The following is a 21,309-nucleotide window of genomic DNA, read 5'->3' on the forward strand; positions in this document are numbered from 1 at the left end:
GAAGCCAGATTCGTTATTGAGAGAGTTAGCCACTATTGACTGACTCTATAGTGAGCGATCCGGTGTGTGGTGTCATATTATAATTAACATGACCCAGCATTGACCGGAGTTTCTGGACGCTTATAAGGATTTTTGTTTTAGGGCATATTTTGAGCGTTGCTAGTGCTCGTTGTGTTAACAGTAAATGTTGTACTAATCTGTCAACGATTAGTTTGTTTTAGGCATTTAAATCGATTATCCGAACTTTTAGTTTGTGTCAATTTTTCATGGACTTTGTAATAGATTTCGGGTCGATATTGGTGCCTGCTTTCCGGTGTTTGAAAAGCATGTTGTGAAGGGCTGTTTCGAGAAATAAATCTTGTTTCTCTGTGTTTAGCCATTCCCAGGTTTCATGGTTTCGTTAACAATATTTTCTGTAAACGGCCTTTGAAATCGGTTTGGTCTGAGGAGAGTATTGGTTTATTTAATTCATGCCGCCAACTATGATTACTTATATGGCAACTCTCTCAGTTTTTGATTTTCTTTGCCAGATGATGTTTTCTGTATTGCTCAGCAATCTTTTCAGTTTGGTTGATTGTAGTACCAATTCGATGACAGATTGCATCTCGGTTTTATACGATAAGTTGTGGCATGAAATGGAGACAAATTAAAAAAAAAATTCAGTTTCCCCATTGTTAAAACCAAATATATAGGGGGCAGATGCTGCAGTCATTTGTAGCAGGACAGGGACTGGACTCTGATTATGAATCAGACTTTTCTGATCTCCTGGAAAGTGATGATGGTAGTGACACTGACTTGATGTAATCTGTGCTTGACTCATGTCAGCACACACAGATCCATGATGAAATGTCCAGTACGCGGTTATGAACACAATGTATCAGAGTGTTATCAGCATTGTTATTTATAGAAATTTTGTATTCAAGTCCGGATTAGAATTCATTTCAAACAGTGGAATTCAGAACAGTTTGTTTGTAAGATCACAGTTAATACTCATGTTGAAAATAAAGTTGTTTACAGTTTGAAGTACATAATGGTTTTGTGTTTTTTGAATGAATGGATTTGTCAAAAATTCAGGACAGGCAACTTTCTGGCAGGACCGGCAAGTTTTGAAAGTTACCAGTCCTGATGTCTGGCAAATATTTTGGCCAGTTTCCAACACTGCATGAAGCAGTTTTAAGCATGCGACAGCATGTCTTCATTGAAGCAAAATCCGTCCTATTTAACCATGTAATCCCTGAAGACACAGAAACTTACAAGGAGACCAGAACTCCAGAACGCACTGAGCAAAAAGAGTCTAGCCTATTTGCGGCAGCAGAAAATTTCAACATCATTTGTTCCATTGGTCCACAGATTGAAAACCATTTCAGCAACAAGTATCGTGCCCACTCAAACCCTGAGCATACACATCTACAATTAATACATCCACCTGACCAGAAATTCTTTGACATACAGATGAAAGAAGCACCAAACGACTTCAAGGACAGTGTCTTTCGGGTGATTACAGTCGGCAGAGTGAAGGGTGTAGGGAAGTTAAAAGGTTACGACCTGGTGGCAAAAGCGATGGGCAAAGTGGCAAACTTATTCTTCAAGATGTTAAAACGACCTCCAAAATTGATAATCCGTGGATTCCGCAGAACGAAAGTGACGAGAGCAGAGAATTCTTCAATCATCACATTCAATCTCCATACCTTCAGGTTGTCATGTATCCATACGGTACACAAGACGACATTCGCATCGATTTTCAACAGAGTCATCTCTGCATCATGGCTTCTCGAAGTGAACCATTCGGAATGGTCGGACTAGAAGCTATGGCAACTGGCATACCGACCCTTGTGACGTCCAACTCAGGTTTGGCACGCTTTATCGAAGAAGACGAAGACCTCAAGATGTATGCGCATAGCTTGATAGTTAATGTCGGCTACAACCCTATGCTAGACGAGGGAGATATTCGCTCATGGGAAAAAGGAATTACAAACATCCTTATTGACTACAAAGTCGCATTTAAGAAGGCGCAGATGATCGAGAGAGTCTTGAGTGACAGCAAGGTAATCAAAATTCAGTCGAAGAGTTTAAGTCAGTGCTGCAAGGACAACCGTTACTTCCTACGGAATTTCAAAGCCCCGAACATGAGGAACTGTAATCATCTCCCCATAGAGATGTGGCATTTCCAAGCAGCTACATAGTTTGCTGTGACACAATCGAGGAACACAGTCAAGGATAAAGGCGTATTGAAAGCTTATGATCTGTTTGCTCGTCATAGCAATAATATGAAGCTGTGCGACAAGACTGTAATATCATGGTCGAGAACGTTCTTAATGTGCATTAACGTGCGGCCATTTCTGAGAGTATTTGTGACAATGTTTATGACATTCCTAATTAACATATATATCAGCGGTGTCTATTAATAATGTAAACAGAAACTTTCCCCGTTTATCAATTTTTCATCCCTAAAATGATTTTTAATGCTTCAGTTGGATAAGGAAGCACAGCATATGTATCTAAGTGACAGCAGAATTTCAAATTCTATTCAATCTGTAATCGTTTGCTACCATCATGAACAAGTTTATTCAAAACATTATCTGAGAAAGAGTCAACCACATTTATTAAGTTACGAATTTAAAAATTTAAAATTGCCATTCGTGTAGCCAATAAAGTCATCTGTAGTATCGTTCGTATACTGATTTGATTAGAACTTTAATCAAGGCATCACTAGAATATATAATATGTGGTCGTCAGTTGTCACCAAATGAGTTTCCAGAATAAACCTGTCAAACACATAATCCTATCAGAGTTCGTATTGTACTATCTAGAAAGCACATTTCCGCGAAATTGCTCCGTAAACAGAGGGTTGGGACTCGAAAATGATAGCTACACTTCCAAGGCAGAATCAGTACTTCTATGTCAAGATACACCTAAGGAAACCATGCATCGTCAAGAAGTAGCTTTGAATTCACAATCTTTTCATTAAAAACGTAAATTCCTGAGTTTCCGGGTACCGAGCATTTGAATCATTATAACCTGCATGCGTACAACTCTTCCTTCTTAAAGAGAATGTACTAAACATTTTTTACATTTGTAACGAGTGGAGAGAACAGGGTAGAACTGCTGACACCTTCTTCCTTGTTTTGATGAGCTTAATAAAACCAGCGTTAAATGACAGAGTCTTCTGACAAGAGCATTGGGTTGATGCTGTTTACTTCCGTCATATAGGTCAAGAAAATGACCTATTGCTCAAATTTCGAAAACATAGTTACTTATACATGTTGGGGTATATGACTGTCATGGTGTCAAGAATCCTTTGTATCAAGGGATGGTGTCACCGTTCCTTGATTCGGTCCTGAAGTTTTGTCTTTTGAATAAGGCTACAATGCGAAGAGACAACCATTGAGTGAAATAATTTCAAGTCGACATTCGATCGAGAAGTAGAAACTCTTTTATGTCAATCGGGCAATTGCAATTATACACAATAAAATGTGATATTTATATTTTAGAAAATACTTCTGAAGTTTAGGTGACAAGGCATCCACATAATGGACTCTCACATATTGGGAAAAGTCTGAATGGCCTAAACAGCAGCAACAGTGAGTAAGCATCTTGGTTGTTCAATGGAAGTGTTCACCTGAATCTTCGAACAAATTATCTACCAAACTTGTCAATCCCTCGCTATTCTAGTTTATACGCTTCTAGCGAAAAAATAGTAAATAAGCTACGTTACAAAACTGCCTGACAGTGAAGTTTTGCCTTTCTCACATGAACGAAACCATCTTTTGTATTACACTGTCTGCCAAAGATGTAACGTTTGGTCATTCGATGATGCAAAGGGTTGTAATGACGTCATGTAATCCATATTTGACCATGGAGATTCTATGGATGAGCAGATTTCTACGATTGTTGTTTTAAGGTAGTATGTGCATCGAAAGTGAAAGACTTAAAAATCTTTCAACAATGTTCTTTCAAAGTCACGAATAAAAAAGGGGGTCACCGTGCAAATTTGGTACCAGAGAAATAACTTACCCCAGATTTACCGATGTTTTGAATTCAAATGGTCACCACCCCTGCATTAACTCTATTGAGAAAATTACAAGTTTCGATTTTCGAGCACGATTCCCATACACTTTTCTATAGTTAAGAGGGATTTGGATCTAGGTAGATATAACCAATATCTACACTGGAGAAACCAAAATTCCAAATTTCCTGGTTGCAACGCTATTGAACTATGCATCTTTGTACACGTGCTATTAAGCAAAATAATTTGTTTGTAGTATAAAATAATGTTCAACGTATAAAGTACAATAATACAGAACAGTATACATCGTTTTGGTTGTACGCGCCTCGACATTGAAAAACTTAAACCTTTGCTCAAGCCTTTGCTCTAACTCAATGATTTCCTGTTGAAATAAATACTAAACATCAGGGGTCACCTTGCAAAATTTTTAACTAGAACAAAATACCCTATATTTGCCGACTGTCTAATTTTAAAACGGACATCGCCTGTGTGTCAACTCTATAGGGGAGACTTTAGTTACCGCATGAGCTTCACAATGAGCTCCTTCAGGTGGTAGCGACCAAAATAGTACTGACAGAGTTTGAGAGTCCGAATATCCGTCCCCGGGGGTCATTTATACGTTCGTGGGCGTACCAGCTTTCGACAGATATCGGTTCATAAACTGTGTTGCCAAACATGGCATGGCATGTTTCAGACAGCATGAAAACAGTAAGCTCTTGTTACTATATGCGCCCAAATATGGTAATGGTCCTACCTAATAGGGTCATAGTTCTACGAATCAAGATTTTTAAGAGAAATCTGGGTCAACAAATAAACACATACGCCACAAGCTGTGATCGAAAACCAGGTAAGTGTTTTCTGTGTCCAATGCCCGTCAAAAGCATTATCGACTGGGAAATGGATTCTCTATGATAATTTTTGAGATTTTTAGAAGTTGCCAGATATAGTATTCCAGCTTTTAGTTGAAGCGTAGAATTTCACATTTCTTCCGTGAATACTCTACATCACTCTTGGCGCCGGGAAATGAAGATAGTGTTATTACAAGCACGAGTACTGCAAAACTGTTTTAGCATCAGACGTGTTGAACGATTCAGAACCTACTATACTAACAATAAACAAAAATAAATAAAAAACAAAGTAAACAAAGGTGTAGCGGATGTTTGTGCCGTTTAGTACTCTGGTTGACATGCTATCGGTGGTAGGTCAACCACAATAACCGACTCCTGTGGCGATTTAAAGGGCCTATGACATGCCCATAACAACCAAACGTAAAATCACTCTTTGGGTCTTGAAGTTAGCTTACGTCACTGTCTTGCATTGCGTATCGCCCCCTTGTCCACATAAAACGCAAGTAAAAGTTACGGGTGGGCGTGTACCCCTTGCCCAACTTCTTCGACTTTTTTCGGCTTTTCGAAGTTGAGCCGACGACTTATCTTAATACGGGCAAACAGTCTTTCACACCTTCGCAATCTCATGTCCGTAAGGGTGTGTGGCTAGGGCTTCCTTCGCTCGAAACGTACACCCAGCGCGTAATGCACCAGAGAACATTGTAAGCTTAGTGTTTAGTTTGCTATAATGACATGGTCTTTGCAGAAGCTCGAGATCACCAACGGTAACATGTCACGTACGGTCGATCGACTCGCCGATCGAGTATAAAATAAATGACTTGTCAGGCTATGTGATTAGGTATACTATGCTTTCGTGCCAATTATGGCAAATAAATATTACAAGAAAGGTGACAGTTGATGTCACATTCTCATGTATCGGGAAACAATCGTGCGGCAGGAAGCTTCCCATCTCTCTCTCTACACAATCGTGAACGGTGAAGACGGCGATTCAAAATGGCGACCCGACAATGTGGCTACAAGCTTTCTTTGTTTTACTTCATCAAAACATGTACAAAATAGGCCTAGCACATCACTATTTGTAGGATTCGTTTGCTCTTGAAATGCACGGGAACATGGGTCGATTGCATCATTTGCCTCGTGCTCCACGAAATGAAAGTTCTGTCAAAGGTATACGTCCAACCACAGAGTAACATAAACAGAGTGGCAACACTTGCATGCCTTTTGTTCCATGGTCGTCTCGGTAGACTATTGGCTTTTCATATTAAAAGAGCTTCAAAGGTGTTAAACTTTTTGGAGGCTTTGTTTGTGGTTGATAATTACACGAGATTATGCGAAAAATACGACGAGATAGCATCGTACTGCCAGTCGAGTAGCAACCATAGTTACTTTGTGAGCTCTCAGGCCAGAAACACTGCTTCACGCCAATCAAAACATAACACGCCAGCAGTTTCATAAACATGTCCTTCCTTGACGCACGTGTAAAAGACGGTATGACTGACCGTAAACCATTGAGTAAAACCAGACAGTATCGATAAAAGACTTTCAAATTTGGTTCAAACACACTCATTATATATTCATAAAAATATGAGAGGAATTTTTAAAACGGTAAAACCCACTTTCCTGAAGCTCAAACACTACCGTTTTTGCCAGCACATCACTTCCGATCAGCACCACACGACAACAACAACACAAACTTTGTCGAACATACTTTCGCTTAACAATTGGTGAAAATCCGAAAATTACCGAAAGGTGCATGGTCGCCACTCTTCGGAAAAGAGAGCCAAGAGCTTCGTGAGGCGAGGCAAACATGGATTGCTTACGTAACCGCTTCACGCCTTAAACAATAGGTGTTGCCACTCTGTGTATGTTACTCTGTGGTCCAACCATGGAGGTAGTAGGCAAAACACGGCAAGAACCAAGAACTGGATTCATAGGGGATTCAATCTCCGATGATGACGATGATGATGATTAAATATTTAAAAATGAAGATAAATAAACATATATTTGGACTCAGTAAATTTGTTGTTATTGTTGTTGTCGTTGTTGATACTATTTGAAGAAAAGAACAAAATATGCGCTGCAAATTTCAACACAGCCTAACTATACATGTGCGTTGCAAATTCAATACAGCCTAACTATACATGTGCGTTGCAAATTCAATACAGCCTAACTATACATGTGCGTTGCTGCCTAACTATACATGTGCGTTGCAAATTCAATACAGCCTAACATTACCCAAGGGGTGTCACTTCATTGCCACACACTTTTTTTCGATCGCCAAAAATGCACCTAGCATGCATCGAAATCGGTAAAATTCGACGTAGGGTCAAAGCACATTAGTCCTTCTCAATAATACTCCAACATTTTTACCTCTTACCGATGAAAAGTCGAGAAATCAGCAAGTTTTTCTGCGTATCTGGACGTCTCTTACATTTCAGATTTAAAAGGCGCGGCGGTGTATTGAGTCACGTGGGCGCTTTTCAAATCGAACCAATAGCAGAGCTGAATGGACCAGCGTGAAAACCCGGAGGCAACGTAAGTTTCTCACATCTTTGGAAAGAACGATCTCTTGCTGCGGGTGAACTGGAACTGTTAAAGTTACCAGAATTTCGTATGCAGACGCACGCAGACAGTGTCACCCATAGTCTTCCAAAGACGTGAGAAACTTACGTTACTGCCGGGTTTTCACGCTGGGCCCATTCGTTCAGTACGGGCTCTGACCCTACATCGAATTTTACCACTCTCGATGCTTCCTGGGTGCATTTTGGCGAGCTCTGCTATTGGTTCGATTTGAAAAGCGCCCATGTGACTCAATACACCGCCGCACCTTTTAAATCTGAAATGTGAGAGACGTCCAGATATGTGAAAAACTTGCTGATTTCTCGACTTTTCATCGGTAAGAGGTAAAAATGTTGGAGTATTATTGAGAAGGACTAATGTGCTTTGACCCTACGTCGAATTTTACCGATTTCGATGCATGCTAGGTGCATTTTTGGCGATCGAAAAAAGTGTGTGGCAATGAAGTGACACCCCTTGGGTAATGTTAGGCTGTATTGAATTTGCAACGCACATGTATAGTTAGGCAGCAACGCACATGTATAGTTAGGCTGTATTGAATTTGCAACGCACATGTATAGTTAGGCTGTATTGAATTTGCAACGCACATGTATAGTTAGGCTGTATTGAATTTGCGACGCACATGTATAGTTAGGCTGTGTTGAAATTTGCAGCGCATACTTTGTTCTTTTCTGCAAATAGTATCAACAACGACAACAACAATAACAACAACATAACAACAAATTTACTGAGTCCAAATATAATGTTATTTATCTTCATTTTTAAATATTTAATCATCATCATCGTCATCATCGGAGATTGAATCCCCTATGCTGGATTTGGAAAAAGTTGGCGTGTTAACAATGCTGCTCTACGATGTATGGCATTTTTTTTTGTAATCGCAAGCTATCATCAACTCAGTCTCCGCGCCTTTGCAGGTACAAAAGCTCCCTTCCTCAATTATCTGTTCCTCGACCTCTTTAACATCGTGTACATCAAAATCAGTGGAATGACTCGAACTTCCCCGACGCGACGCTTGGACACGTGACGCCATGTTTGAAGATCTGTCAACTGCCGAGGGACGGCCGAAACACCCGAACGACCCCGAACACAGGTCCAGTAGGCAAAATTTGTGATGATTTTTTCCTATTATTGTCATAAAAAGTAATTATGAATATTAATAAATTATTAATATGAATGTTACAGAATATTAAAACATTTTTACAATGTCGTCTACTTTGTGTAAATGCTGTCTGGAAACTCCATTGTTGTGATAATTATGATTATAAGGGGCCTAATAAATTATGATTATGATTAATAAAGTCATATTTTACACATTGTAATGTGCTTATATGAACAACCCTCTGGAAACCCTTATATAGTTTCACAATCTATGCCAAAATATACAAGTGACACCATTGCCCAGGTTCAGTCTACGGCGAGAGTTACCGTTGCCCAGGTTCAGTCTACGGCGAGAGTTACTACACAGTGTATATAATGAGAAGGTAGCCAGCTCCACTCGACAGTAAACTGACATACCCATGAATTACCTCCGTTTTCTTCACTTCTGTCTGCATGTTGATTCTCAAAATTTCTCCCGGTGTTGGCAAGTCTATAAATCAGCCATCAAATCTACCCAGTTTTGGTCACTTAGACGGAAAATTTGTGAAGTTTGAGGCTGCGAGAAGGTATATATCGCCAATGAAATGATGCGGCCTCAGCGGAATCGACAGCATCCGGGATCTTTTAGGGCCGTTTGCGAAATTTGAATGTAGCCGCCAAGCGGGGCCGAGGGCGGAGCCATGATTTAACGTTATTAGATATGCTGACATAATTGAACGTACGGCCAATGAACGCTTGTGACCTTTTTTACACATGAAAGTTACACTTACAGACTTACACTGTACGATTACTTCATGGTCTGTCTAAGGATGGAGGTGCCTCAAGTCAACGGTCCAAGCTATGTATGTGTGATTACAAACAGATGACGGGTTGCAGATGCGTTTGTTTATGATAGATACCCGGTTGACATTGTGAAAATATGTCAAGTTCAGCGACTTGGCGAGGAGACCTCAAAACAGCGTACGTACGTACAAACACGCAGTCACCTTCCAATTGAACTTGTGATTTTCAGAGCTTTACAATGAAAATACAGGCAGCGTGACTGTCGTCTATTTTGCTGCCCAACAAAATATTAAAAACGCAGTCACGGACGTGTTTTACAGACAAAGCACAGACAATGTACCTTGAAATCGATATCTTTTTATAAAAAGGCGTACGCGTGCTGGCGTTACGAGGACCTGTCACTTTTTTATGAATATGTTAGACAAATATATCTATGTCTTGCAAAAAATACTGAGAAAAAGTGAAATTTTAATAATATTATCAATAGTTTTATTACAGAGCTTCCGTTAACGCAAAATCCTGCATATTTCAAGCATGTTATTACTTTGAAGTACGCAAAGTAAAATGACGTCTGCGAAATCCGATACGCATCCCTTCAATGTGAAGTTTATCCAGGACTTAAAATAAATTGTTTGCTGATAAAAATGTTTATAATTTAGCAATATTTTGTCCTACATCCTGTCAATCACGTTTTCCTTCAAGTCTGTACCAATAAAAATGTAACAAGTTCAATAGAGTTTGTCGTTATTGTGGCAAAAAAATGTTTTTTTCCCGCTGCGCCCAATGCATACTTGTAAACCATGAAGATCTCCTATAGTCGAATATCAAGTTCAAGTTAATGCTACGCAGACTATAACAATAGTTTTATGCCGGTATGCAAACTTATTCCAGAATATTGCAAAATTGGCCATAATTGCAGCCGTGATTCCAGTCTCATCTGTCCCGTGTGAGCGCGTGGGTTCAGTGCCCAAAACAGGATTACAAAATCGAAACGTAGCTGTCTAAGTGACTATGCCTGATCTAAATGATCTGATGGTGATAACCATGGAAGCCCGAGACTAAGTGAATTTGACTTCAGAGCAGCGATGATAGGTCAAGCAGCGAAGGCAATAGTGGGAAGCTGTAGTCTAAATAATTAGTAAGAAATGAAAATCGTCGACAGAAAATAGAACAAATTGTGAAACTAATATCAAAGAAAAAACATTGTCACTGATGTTGTTTATTGAACACTTTATTCATTGACTTTTGAACCGGTTTTCGATATCGCGTAGACAGCTGTTATATATAGGTACTTACATGTAGTCATATTGTACGCATTTTTTGTACATTTTACGCAAATAGAAAAACAATTTGCGAACAGCCTTACGCAGATTTGGAAATCCTAACCGAAGCTCTGCAGTTTTATCACACTCAGAAACTGAAGCGAGGACTTTCTGTCTTCGGGAAAAACAATTGACGCTACACACGGATGCAGCTGGGTCTATGGAAAAAACACTAAAATTTTGAAACGAGAACGGGCAAGAAAATGTCAGCACGTTTGTAAGCCTGGAAGTGTTAGGGACGGACCATTAGATCTTGGGAGGGGGGTGGTAAAAAACAGAAAAAAAAAATTTTCAGAGGAGAAAGGAAAAAAAAGTCTTCAAACTAGTTAGCAAAATAAAAAAAAAATAAATAAGAAGACAAAGGCGTAAAAAAAAATCTGCAAAAGTCTTTAAAATTTTGAATTTTTTTAGATTTTACCGACAGAAAGCAATTTTCTGTATTTTTTAGTACATCCTCCTGGTACATTTTTAATTTTAATTTATACATTTAGAGTGACTGTATCCCTTATACTGGAAGTTGTGATTATCTTATCTTTACAGGACTTTTGTATTCTGATCACTTGAAAATTATGAAATTATAGAGCCTGTTTTCTACTTGTTTCCTGCGTACAAACCAAGCAGGTACACTAGGTAAACATTGAAACTAAGGTACGGTTGTCAAGACAGAAAGTTGTATTTGCCTTTTAAGATCAAGGTAAACAGATGCAGGCCACATCAGTTTCATTTTTTTCACAGCATTTTATTGCAATGATGAATGCAAGAATGGGTGAACAAGTAGAAACATGTCAATAATGATAAAACAACATATCAAGTCAATATGTATTATTTTGCTTTTAAAAAGGCATTTTCAATTCTTTTTTATCAAAAAACAGCCTCAAAAAACAACAGCAACACATGTTTTAACATTCAACAATACACTACGTAGAATGCCATCTATCCAACAAATCCCAACACAAAAACACACAAAAGGGGTTGAACTTTGAAAGTTCTTGATAGCAAATACTGAATAAATCTGCATGAATAATCGTTTTTGTGTAGCAAATTTCAAAGAAATTGGACAAGCCCTTTCAGAGAATACAGATTTTTTGACCATGAATGGCATAAATTGCCCTAAAAAGACAAATATTGAAATTTCAACACATCTATACACATCCAATCAATTTGGACATGCTGCTACAGAGAAATAGATGTTTTGATCAAAAAAGGGCAACAATTGCTCTAAAAACACAAATATGCAAATTTAACTATATTATTTAGCTTATTTTAGCTTCTCAGCTTGTCAAAATCAATTGTAAATCATGAGATATGCATGATGTTTGGTGGGGTGAATGTAGGCATTTCACCACGCAGTAGAAAGGGAAGCCAGGAAACCAAAATAGTCAATTTTCAAACTATAGGAAGCTACTGAGGAGCAAGAAGACCATGTTTCAGAGGAAGATGTGTAATCCGAAAAAAATGCTCCCAAAGTGCCACCAAATAACACCATTTTTATCTCTATTTTTCAAAAGCTCCAACAGCAGGAGGGGGACACCCCCCTCCTGACCTCCCCCCGCAAAAATACTCCCCAAGTGCCACCAAATAACACCATTTTAATCTCTATTTTTCAAAAGCTCCAACGGCAGGAGGGGGACACCCCCTCCTGACCACCCCCCGCCAAAAATACTCCCCAAGTGCCATCAAATAACACCATTTTAATCTCTATTTTTCAAAAGCTCCAACGGCAGGAGGGGGACACCCCCTCCTGACCTCCCCCTTCAAAAATACTCCCCAAGTACCACCAAATAACACCATTGTAATCTCTATTTTTCAAAAGCTCCAACAGCAGCAGGGGGACACCCCTCTCCTGACCTCCCCCCCCCCCCCCCGTGACCGCTTGCGTGGCCGCTTGTGGTGCTTGGCACCACATCTTTGCCCTCTTTATCTTCAGACAGCGACGAACTAAAAAAAATTATAAATCTGAAATTTACTCTGAAAAAAAAATTTGCACAGCTAATCTCAATTGGAAAAAAAAATTTCAGAAATTTACAATATTAAAAAAAAAATTTTCACAATTTCATTGTGACCACCCCCCCCTCCCAAGGTCTAATGGTCCATCCCTTAGTCGTGTTCCTTGCTATTCAAGGTATTTGTGGGTACGATGTGCACATGGCGGATGTTCTTCGGGAATAGGCGGATACCGTGGAAACCTAGCTGTGATATCGCAGCGGCGAACGCGTTCAAATCAAAGGTCACCGCCACGGTCAAATATCACAGCTAGTGGAAACATTTTGCTTATAATTGCTACGGATTAGTCGCTGATGTGTTTGGCGGAGGAGGGGCAGAGAAGTCGGTCACAGTTGATGACGGTGTGCTCACTGTCGTCGGAATTTCATCTGGACGTTTGTAATGCACATACGTGATGACGGTGTCATCAAATAATATGGATAAGGTGTATATAATGCTGGCAAACACGATCGCAGCAATCTATATTGAACTGCCTACTGCGGTATTTGACGTTTGTTCAGTTGATGCTGTCCCCGTTTCGCTGAAGCTACCACCTCCATTGATCGTATACCCAGTAAGCTACTTTGAGCAACCTTACAACTGCTATAAAGTTCGAAAAATACATCGTCCAACTAGAGAAATGAAACTCATTCCACTTTCTGATGTTGATCAGACACATGTACATTCAACTGATGAGAGGTCTAATCAAAGGTCACGAGCGTTCATAGGCCGTACGATCAAGTATGTCAGCATATCTAATAACGTTAAATCATGGCTCCGCCCTCGGCCCCGCTTGGCGGCTACATTCAAATTTCGCAAACGGCCCTAAAAGATCCCGGATGCTGTCGATTCCGGTAAGGCTGCATCATTTCATTGGCGATATATACCTTCTCGCAGCCTCAAACTTCACAAATTTTCCGTCTAAGTGGCCAAAACTGGGTAGATTTGATGGCTGATTTATAGACTTGCCAACACCGGGAGAAATTTTGAGAATCAACATGCAGAAGTGAAGAAAACGGAGGTAATTCATGGGTATGTCAGTTTACTGTCGAGTGGAGCTGGCTACCTTCTCATTATATACACTGTGTAGTAACTCTCGCCGTAGACTGAACCTGGGCAATGGTAACTCTCGCCGTAGACTGAACCTGGGCAATGGTGTCACTTGTATATTTTGGCATAGATTGTGAAACTATATAAGGGTTTCCAGAGGGTTGTTCACATAAGCACATTACAATGTGTAAAATATGACTTTATTAATCATAATCATAATTTATTAATAATCATAATTATCACAACAATGGAGTTTCCAGACAGCATTTACACAAAGTAGACGACATTGTGTGTAAAAAAGTTTAAATATTCTGTAACATTCATATTAATAATTTATTAATATTCATAATTATTTTTTATGATAATATAGGAAAAAATCATCACAATTTATGCCTACTGGACCTGTGACACAGCTACACTCAGAGTGATAGTTTTCGGCAGAGTGATAGTTTTCGGAAAGGGTAGTGAATTTCGCCCAAAGCCGTTTCATAAATGACGAGCACTACGAATTCTTATTACCATACCTTTTGAATTTTGTTTTGTTTATCCTCAAACTGTTAACACAACGGACGTGGTATTTAGGGCGTCAAGTTACAAAATTGTTGACCCCGTGTTGAGTGCGTAGTACGTAGTCGGACTGCTATCGCAGTATTCGGAGGTTGAATTTGGAAAGTGATTAGGGGATAAATGTTGATAATTTGAAACTTGAAAACCGCAATTTTCATTTTCGATGTTTAAAAAACTGAATGTAAATATTTCGTGATAATTAGTTACGTTTAATAGACGACATAACCATATTTCGACGTGTTTGGCGCTTACCTACCGGACATATTGGGCTGTCTCTGTGTGTTGCTTTCGGCACCTTTTATCGTGTGGTCTGCCTAACTTCGCCAAATTTGTATAGCCCGAAATAGCTTCTACTAAACAAACTATCCAAAACGGGACGGCAGTATCACTTCACTTAATATGAGGTCACTCAACTTGTAAAACACTATCATTACGGAGCGAAGTAAGTCGGACGAACAGCATGTGATTGAATGTCCGAAAACTGAGGTCATCTGAAAACTGTCACACATAGTGTACTGTACTGCAGCTACAACATGCAATGCATTGAATCGAAACACTCAGGCGCGGGATTGATCCGGGGATTGATCCACTTTTTATAAATAAATTCAACCGTGAAAAGTTCAAACTGAGACTGATACTGTTTATTTCATACAAAGAAATGAAACGTAGCCTCATCGTACTTTCAAATCTGTCCCGAGCTACTCGCGCTTTGTTCTTCAGAGTCAGAATCTGACTCTGATTTGAACCACTCGTCCCGGATGCCTGGAGTTGCCTATGCGCCTTCAAGCTAATTCCCCTCGAAATCACTTTCTGAATTCTGGTCAACACTGTCCTCGCTGGAAGCAACTTGATAAGTCCCTGCAGCTGGACCGCCGGTGTGGCTTCCTTGCCAGTGTTTACTGGGCGTCTGTGAGCACTGTTTATATAGCTGACATTCTTTGTAGTCTAATTTATGCAAGGACCGCTATTATAGTACACTTTCGTGACAATAGCATGGTCAAAATGACGTCAATTGTACATGTTGGTCAATATGCAAATACCGCTGCCTGGCTCGGGTGCGAAGAGGCCCCCTGATCACCAGGCATGAAAAAGGAGTCAAATTTCGCCCTTCGCGCACATCTTTCACAAACTGACACTATATGCAATCCATAGACAGGTCCCCTGGCTAGGTTTTTGAAGGGAAAAAATAAAAACTTCGGATATCATGATAGGCCCTTTTACTCTATTGAAGTGCATTTTTCGGTGATATAGCATGTACTGAATAACATTTTCGGTATTTATTTTGCATACTTGTAGCCCTCTCACTGTGATATGTCACACATTAGTCAGGAAGTACATGTAAATCCAGTGTCATGTGTCATACATGACAGGTTTCGATGACAATTAGCTTTAATCATTAACAGAACTGACATGGTATGTAGGCTACCGATAACAGACATAAAATACCAAAGTACGCCCTGATAGGTTTGTTTATCGAACGTCGCGCGCTCCATACGATTCAATGGTAACTCGTTGATGGCGTCGCGGGCCGCACAGTCATCATTTGACTGAAAGTTAACTGGAACTATTTTCACCTAGACAACTTTGGCATTTAAAAATATTCAAATTACATGTTTTACATAGGGAATCCTGTTTTTAAAAGACTGTGCATGGACAATCGATAAAGTGCATAATGTAAATATATCAATGTGCAATTCGACGATGAGAATAGTTCTATTTTTTACCGATTTTCGTCTATCATGGAAATAAAGCGCATGAGTGTCATTTGCAAATACGTCCAAATTTTTTGAGTGAGGCATGTAATAAAAACATTATAGCCAAAACAAGGGACTATGTACCCTCGAAGCAGGAGACCATTTATTTGCCCTTGTGATGTCGCGCAAATGGTAACCTACCATCGGGCACATAGTCCCTTCTTTAGACTATAATATACATATATAAGTGTAGCGATACGATATTGTAACTCATTTGACTAAAGTCTTAGCCGGCCTTTTCGCGTTATTGTAGTAAAGGTTTGCTGAACACACCTTGATTTAAAGGAGAGGAGGCGATTTTTCAATTCGACCACAAGAGGGCATACATCAGACACACGGACGTGTGTACGGCGCTTATCTGACAAAACGTGCTTATCTGACAAAAATAACTAATTACTGCTTGTAGCCTTACTCATTTGTGGAAAGTAATCCCTCACACAATACTTCGTCTGTTAAAACACACAAACGAAATCTTAATTAGAGCAGTCTAAAATCACAAACATCACAAAATAGCCATATAATAGTTAAAAATACAGTAAATTTCATTGATTGCGTAAAATCGCTGAGCACCTCAATTAATCACTGTGTATATATCGATCAACACATAGAGGCTGTGAGGTCACACGAGGTCGTCCGCTGTCAAGTTGGCGGGAGTATCAAAATCACCACAATGGCAAGCAGAGTACTTGAAAGCAAAATCGGTGTTTAAATTAAAGAACCGTCAACAAAGATGCACTCTTTGTAGTATGTTAAGAATAAGGTAACCGTAAAACGTCAAGAAACTATATCTCAATATGGCTGCTAATTACGGTACACTTTCTTAAAAGTATTCGGGTTGTTGTTGTTGTTGTTGTTGTTGTTGTTGTTTTGCAGCGAACAATGCGATTTTTCATTAAATGTGATCTAAAACAACATGTTTTTTTTCTTCCTTACTCCTTGTTCATCAGCTATTCAATGTTCTTCAAAGAACGAGACAAACCTGGTGCTGAACACGTTAGTCGTTGGAAAGAAGAAACATGGCCACGCGCAGAAAGAGGTAAGAGTGCGAGGCCGCTTACATGTAGTAGGATTGCCAGGAACAGGTTTGTGGAAAATTGCCTATTCTTGTAGAGCAAGCACATGATCCGAAGGATTTGGTATACCAGGAACTTAGTGTAATTATTTGGTTTTCTTTCATTCATCAATGAAGATATCTTTAAAAGGTCTCCTTCTGTTCCAATGAGCTAACTATTTATTTATATTCAATCATTCTCGTGAGGTGAAAATTTTGAAAACCAACATTTTGAAGACATTGGCATCCTTTTTGTGCAAGTAAGATAACTTTAATTCCTTCGATTTGTCAATGACGAATTTTGCAACTACTGTAATGAATAATCCGACCTATGGACAGCTGGTGCATATTTGTTATAAATACTGATTAAAATTTTAACGTAAGCATGTTGACATGCAAGAGCAAGTTCGGTCTCGTCAAATAGCACTTCCAAGACGGTTTTAGGATCGACATGGTGCACTACTCACTGTCAGGCGACTTTTTCTAAGAAGAAGGCACCACTAAAATATTCTCTCTCATTATTGAAACTTTCGGTGCAATGAATAAAAGAAATATTGAAAATCGGACTAACTTACCACTACCCTTTTTAATGATGCAACGCTGGATATTTTCAACCTCTAAATCGTTGTAATAAAAGTTACCTGATGTATCCAGCAAATATTATTTTAAACACGAGTAAAATGGAATATAGAGCTGGCCAGAAAGATGTTGATAAATTTAATATACTTTGACAGCAGCGCCACAGTTTATTCCATAATTTTCATTCCTGTCATTCCAAAACATTTTTAAGGTAGCAAGTGCCTCGAGAGTGAAATACTTAAACTTTAATTTGCTCAAACTATTCTCCATGGAACTTTCAACCACCCTCTTACCAAATCACGAATGAAAATCAGGGGGTCACCGTGCAAAGACTGGTACTAGAGAAACAAATTACTTGATATTTTCCGATAATTGGCCGCCATCTCTGTGTTAAATACTGATTGTTTTATCTGATACTGATTGTCCTAAAGGACAAATAGAATTTTTGATTTTCGAAAAAGTGAAAAGGTGCAAGAAAATTTTTCTTACATCAAACACGATTGGAACTAATTTGGGATAGTTGGATTTTCATATTTGCAAATTTCTCAAAAGTGTTAGGTGCCATATAGCTGAATGTTGCAATTTTGCAAATTACTCATAAAAACAACAGTGTGATATAAAAAGAAAAGCAGATAGGATAACATTTGTAGATTAAATCGACGTTATTTCGCCATCCAATTATCCCAAATTAGTTCCAATCGTGTTACCAAGAGTTTTACAATTAGCCTGCACAAGTAGGAGACCGGAAAAACTGCTGGAAAATTTGAGAACCATCATATTTATCCCCTAGGCGCATTCTACCTTAGGGGCAGATAGTCGGACTCTCAAATTTCTACAATTCTTTTCTGATCCCTTTAATGAAAGTATGTACTCGTTTTAAAGATATTTACGCCACCTGTGACAATAAATGTTTCCCGGTGAAATTTACGTTGTTTGAAAATGTCAAAAAGAGTGTGCATCATCAGAATATAATGTTCAGGTTTGTCAAATATGCTTCTTTTCCGCAGAACTGTTTTGATGGTTAATGATGAATGGGGGACCGCAAAAGGCGGGATATCTACCGTCCATCGCCAGATAGCAAGCATTGCAGTGGAAGCAGGTCTTGAAGTCTACGTCACAGCTTTGAAAGTTGACGAGAAAGACCGCAAGGATGCTGAAGATACAGGCATCCAAAAGATTTTTACACCGCGTACTGATCATTACATGTCTGATAAAACACCCAGCTTGGATTGGCTGCTTTACCATCAGGAGTTTTTTCCTCATCTCAGGGAAGCCATTCCGAGGTTAGATATCATAATAGGACACGCCCCCATAACACACGATGCTGCTTTAAAAATGCACGAAGATGTCTTTACTGAAGCGAAGTCCCTGCTTTTCAACCATGTCATCCCCGAAGATACAGAAACCTACAAGAGCACCTGGACTCCTCAGCGGGTACAGGAAAAAGAGTCACGCCTGTTTGAGGCAGCAGGAAAGTTTGACATCATCTGTTCCGTTGGCCCACGCATGAAGAATCATTTCAGCAACAAATATCGCGCCCTCTCTGATCCTACATGTAAGCATACACACATCGAGTTCATACCCAGACCAGACGAAAAATTCTTCGATATAGAGATGAAAGAAGCACCAAAAAATTTCGAAGGGTGTGTCTTGTGGGTGATTGCAGTCGGAAGAGTGAAGGGTGTTGAGAAGTTGAAGGGCTATGACTTGGTGGCGAAAGCGATGGGTAATGTGGCAAAATCCTTCCGTAGCATGTTCAAACGACCGCCAAAGTTGGTCATCCGTGGAATTCCGCGCGATGAAAGTGAAGAAACCAAAGAGTTTTTCACGCGACACAACAAATCTCCATACCTCGAGGTTGTTATGTATCCATATGGAACACAGGACGACATTCGCATCGATTTTCAACAGAGTCACCTCTGCATCATGGCTTCTCGAAGTGAGCCATTCGGAATGGTCGGACTAGAAGCCATGGCGACAGGCTACCGACCCTCTTGACGACAAATTCAGGCCTCGCTGAGTTTATAAACAAAGACAAAAACCTTTCGATATATAAAGAAAGTGTTGTTGTTGACGTGGGCTGTAACCCGTCAGCAGACGAAAGTGACATCCTCCAATGGGAGGAGGCAATCAGAAACGTTCTCAGTAAGTACAAGATAGCTTTCAAGAGAGCACTACAAATCAAAGAGATCTTGAGGAAAAGCGAAGCAATCAAGAAGTCAGTTGAAGATTTTAAATCGGTGTTGCGCGGAACCTACAACGGAGATTAGAAGATTAGAATATAAATTTTTTACTATAACCCAAACGGGATTCGAACCCCCACACACACTCACGGCAACATCGCCTAGCTGATAGGCCTCACACAAAACCAGTCGGCCACTGCTTCCAACCCTAAAAAGAGTTGGTCACAGTAACCGACTTAGATGTTGCAATGAAATATAAAAACTAATCACCTAGTGCAAAAAATTAACTGAATTGAAAAGAGCATTATGGATAGTAGCACTGGGTACGATGCTGTGTTCCCGGCCTTTTGTGGCCTACCAACACATGACGCCGGGAAAACACTGGTCAATAGTGCCACAGTGCCACAGGTACATGAGAGGTCGGCTTTACTCCATGGTCCGCTCCTACATAAGCTTTACATAGATGATCAAAACGATTATCTCTACGACGTAAATAACTTAGTATCAATGGTTTAAAATGCTTTCACTCAATTACTGCATCATATGAAAATGTAAAACAAATTACTGGCGTACCCAACCAATTTCTTCAATCTTCAAACGATCTTTATTTGACGTTTCGGCAAAGCACAGATTGCCTTCCTCACGGTAAAAACTAATAAATAAAAGTGGAACGACAACAGAAAAGTAAAATCATGAGAAAACATAACAAAAACTTCAAACGTGGATAAAAATACGATATTAAGATTAAAAGCACCGATATGATGTAAAATATGGGCATAAAAATGAGAATGTGAAAGTCAAAACGTAAGTAAAAATGGAGTAGGAACTTTACTAACCTAGATTGTGTGAGGTCTGGATGGAGAATGGAATGTCTGGTCAAGGGAGCCCTTAGACACATGTTAAAAAGACGGATCAACACACCTAACTGGAGAACAGAAAGTTTGGGGGGCTGAAAAAAGGCAGAAGGGAAATCACCCTTCATGTCGGTTGATTCCTGTGGGTGACAATAAACTCTTCTACATATTTTCCTGAGGAAAGCAATTTGTGCATTGCCGAAACGTCGGCTTTGGTAAAGATCGTTTGAAGATTGAAGAATTTGGTCGAGTATGCCTTTCATTTCTATACACTGTGTCAAATTCTATTACTTTGGAAGATCAATTTGTTTGCCATGCTAAGTGAAGAAGCACTTTTATTATCAAATGAGTGAACATAGTGTGCGAAGAATCTTGCCAAAATTGTAATTAACGACTTTCTCTAGAGAATGTCGAATCATATCGTGTCTGAAGCTTTTAAGATTACCAGCTTCAAAAAGTGTAACCCTTTGAACAATTTCGAAGTATCCAAGTTTTAAAAAAAATTGCGTGTCTCTCTTTTTCTGAAGCAACGTTCAGTATTCATGCGTAAAATTGTATCAGTTGGAAACTTGAGACGGTCCGGACAAACAATATCTCTACTCCGTTCTTCTGAAGGGAAGGGAGACAAACATTGTAATGTCTTGTACATGT

General features: G+C 39.4%; 1 protein-coding gene across 1 annotated transcript; it reads left to right on the forward strand.

The window, feature by feature from the left end:
* The first annotated feature begins 4,808 nt into the window (after positions 1–4,808).
* LOC139137914 (uncharacterized) lies at positions 4,809–19,895 on the forward strand. The gene is made up of 3 exons (XM_070706165.1): positions 4,809–4,853; positions 16,939–17,027; positions 18,629–19,895. Exons 2-3 carry the CDS (start codon positions 17,008–17,010, stop codon positions 19,617–19,619), a joined length of 1,011 nt encoding a protein of 336 aa, XP_070562266.1. The 5' UTR covers positions 4,809–4,853; positions 16,939–17,007; the 3' UTR covers positions 19,620–19,895.
* The last annotated feature ends 1,414 nt before the right edge of the window (positions 19,896–21,309 follow it).

Source organism: Ptychodera flava, chromosome 8, assembly GCF_041260155.1.
Source record: "Ptychodera flava strain L36383 chromosome 8, AS_Pfla_20210202, whole genome shotgun sequence".
Classification (NCBI taxonomy): Eukaryota; Metazoa; Hemichordata; class Enteropneusta; family Ptychoderidae; genus Ptychodera; species Ptychodera flava.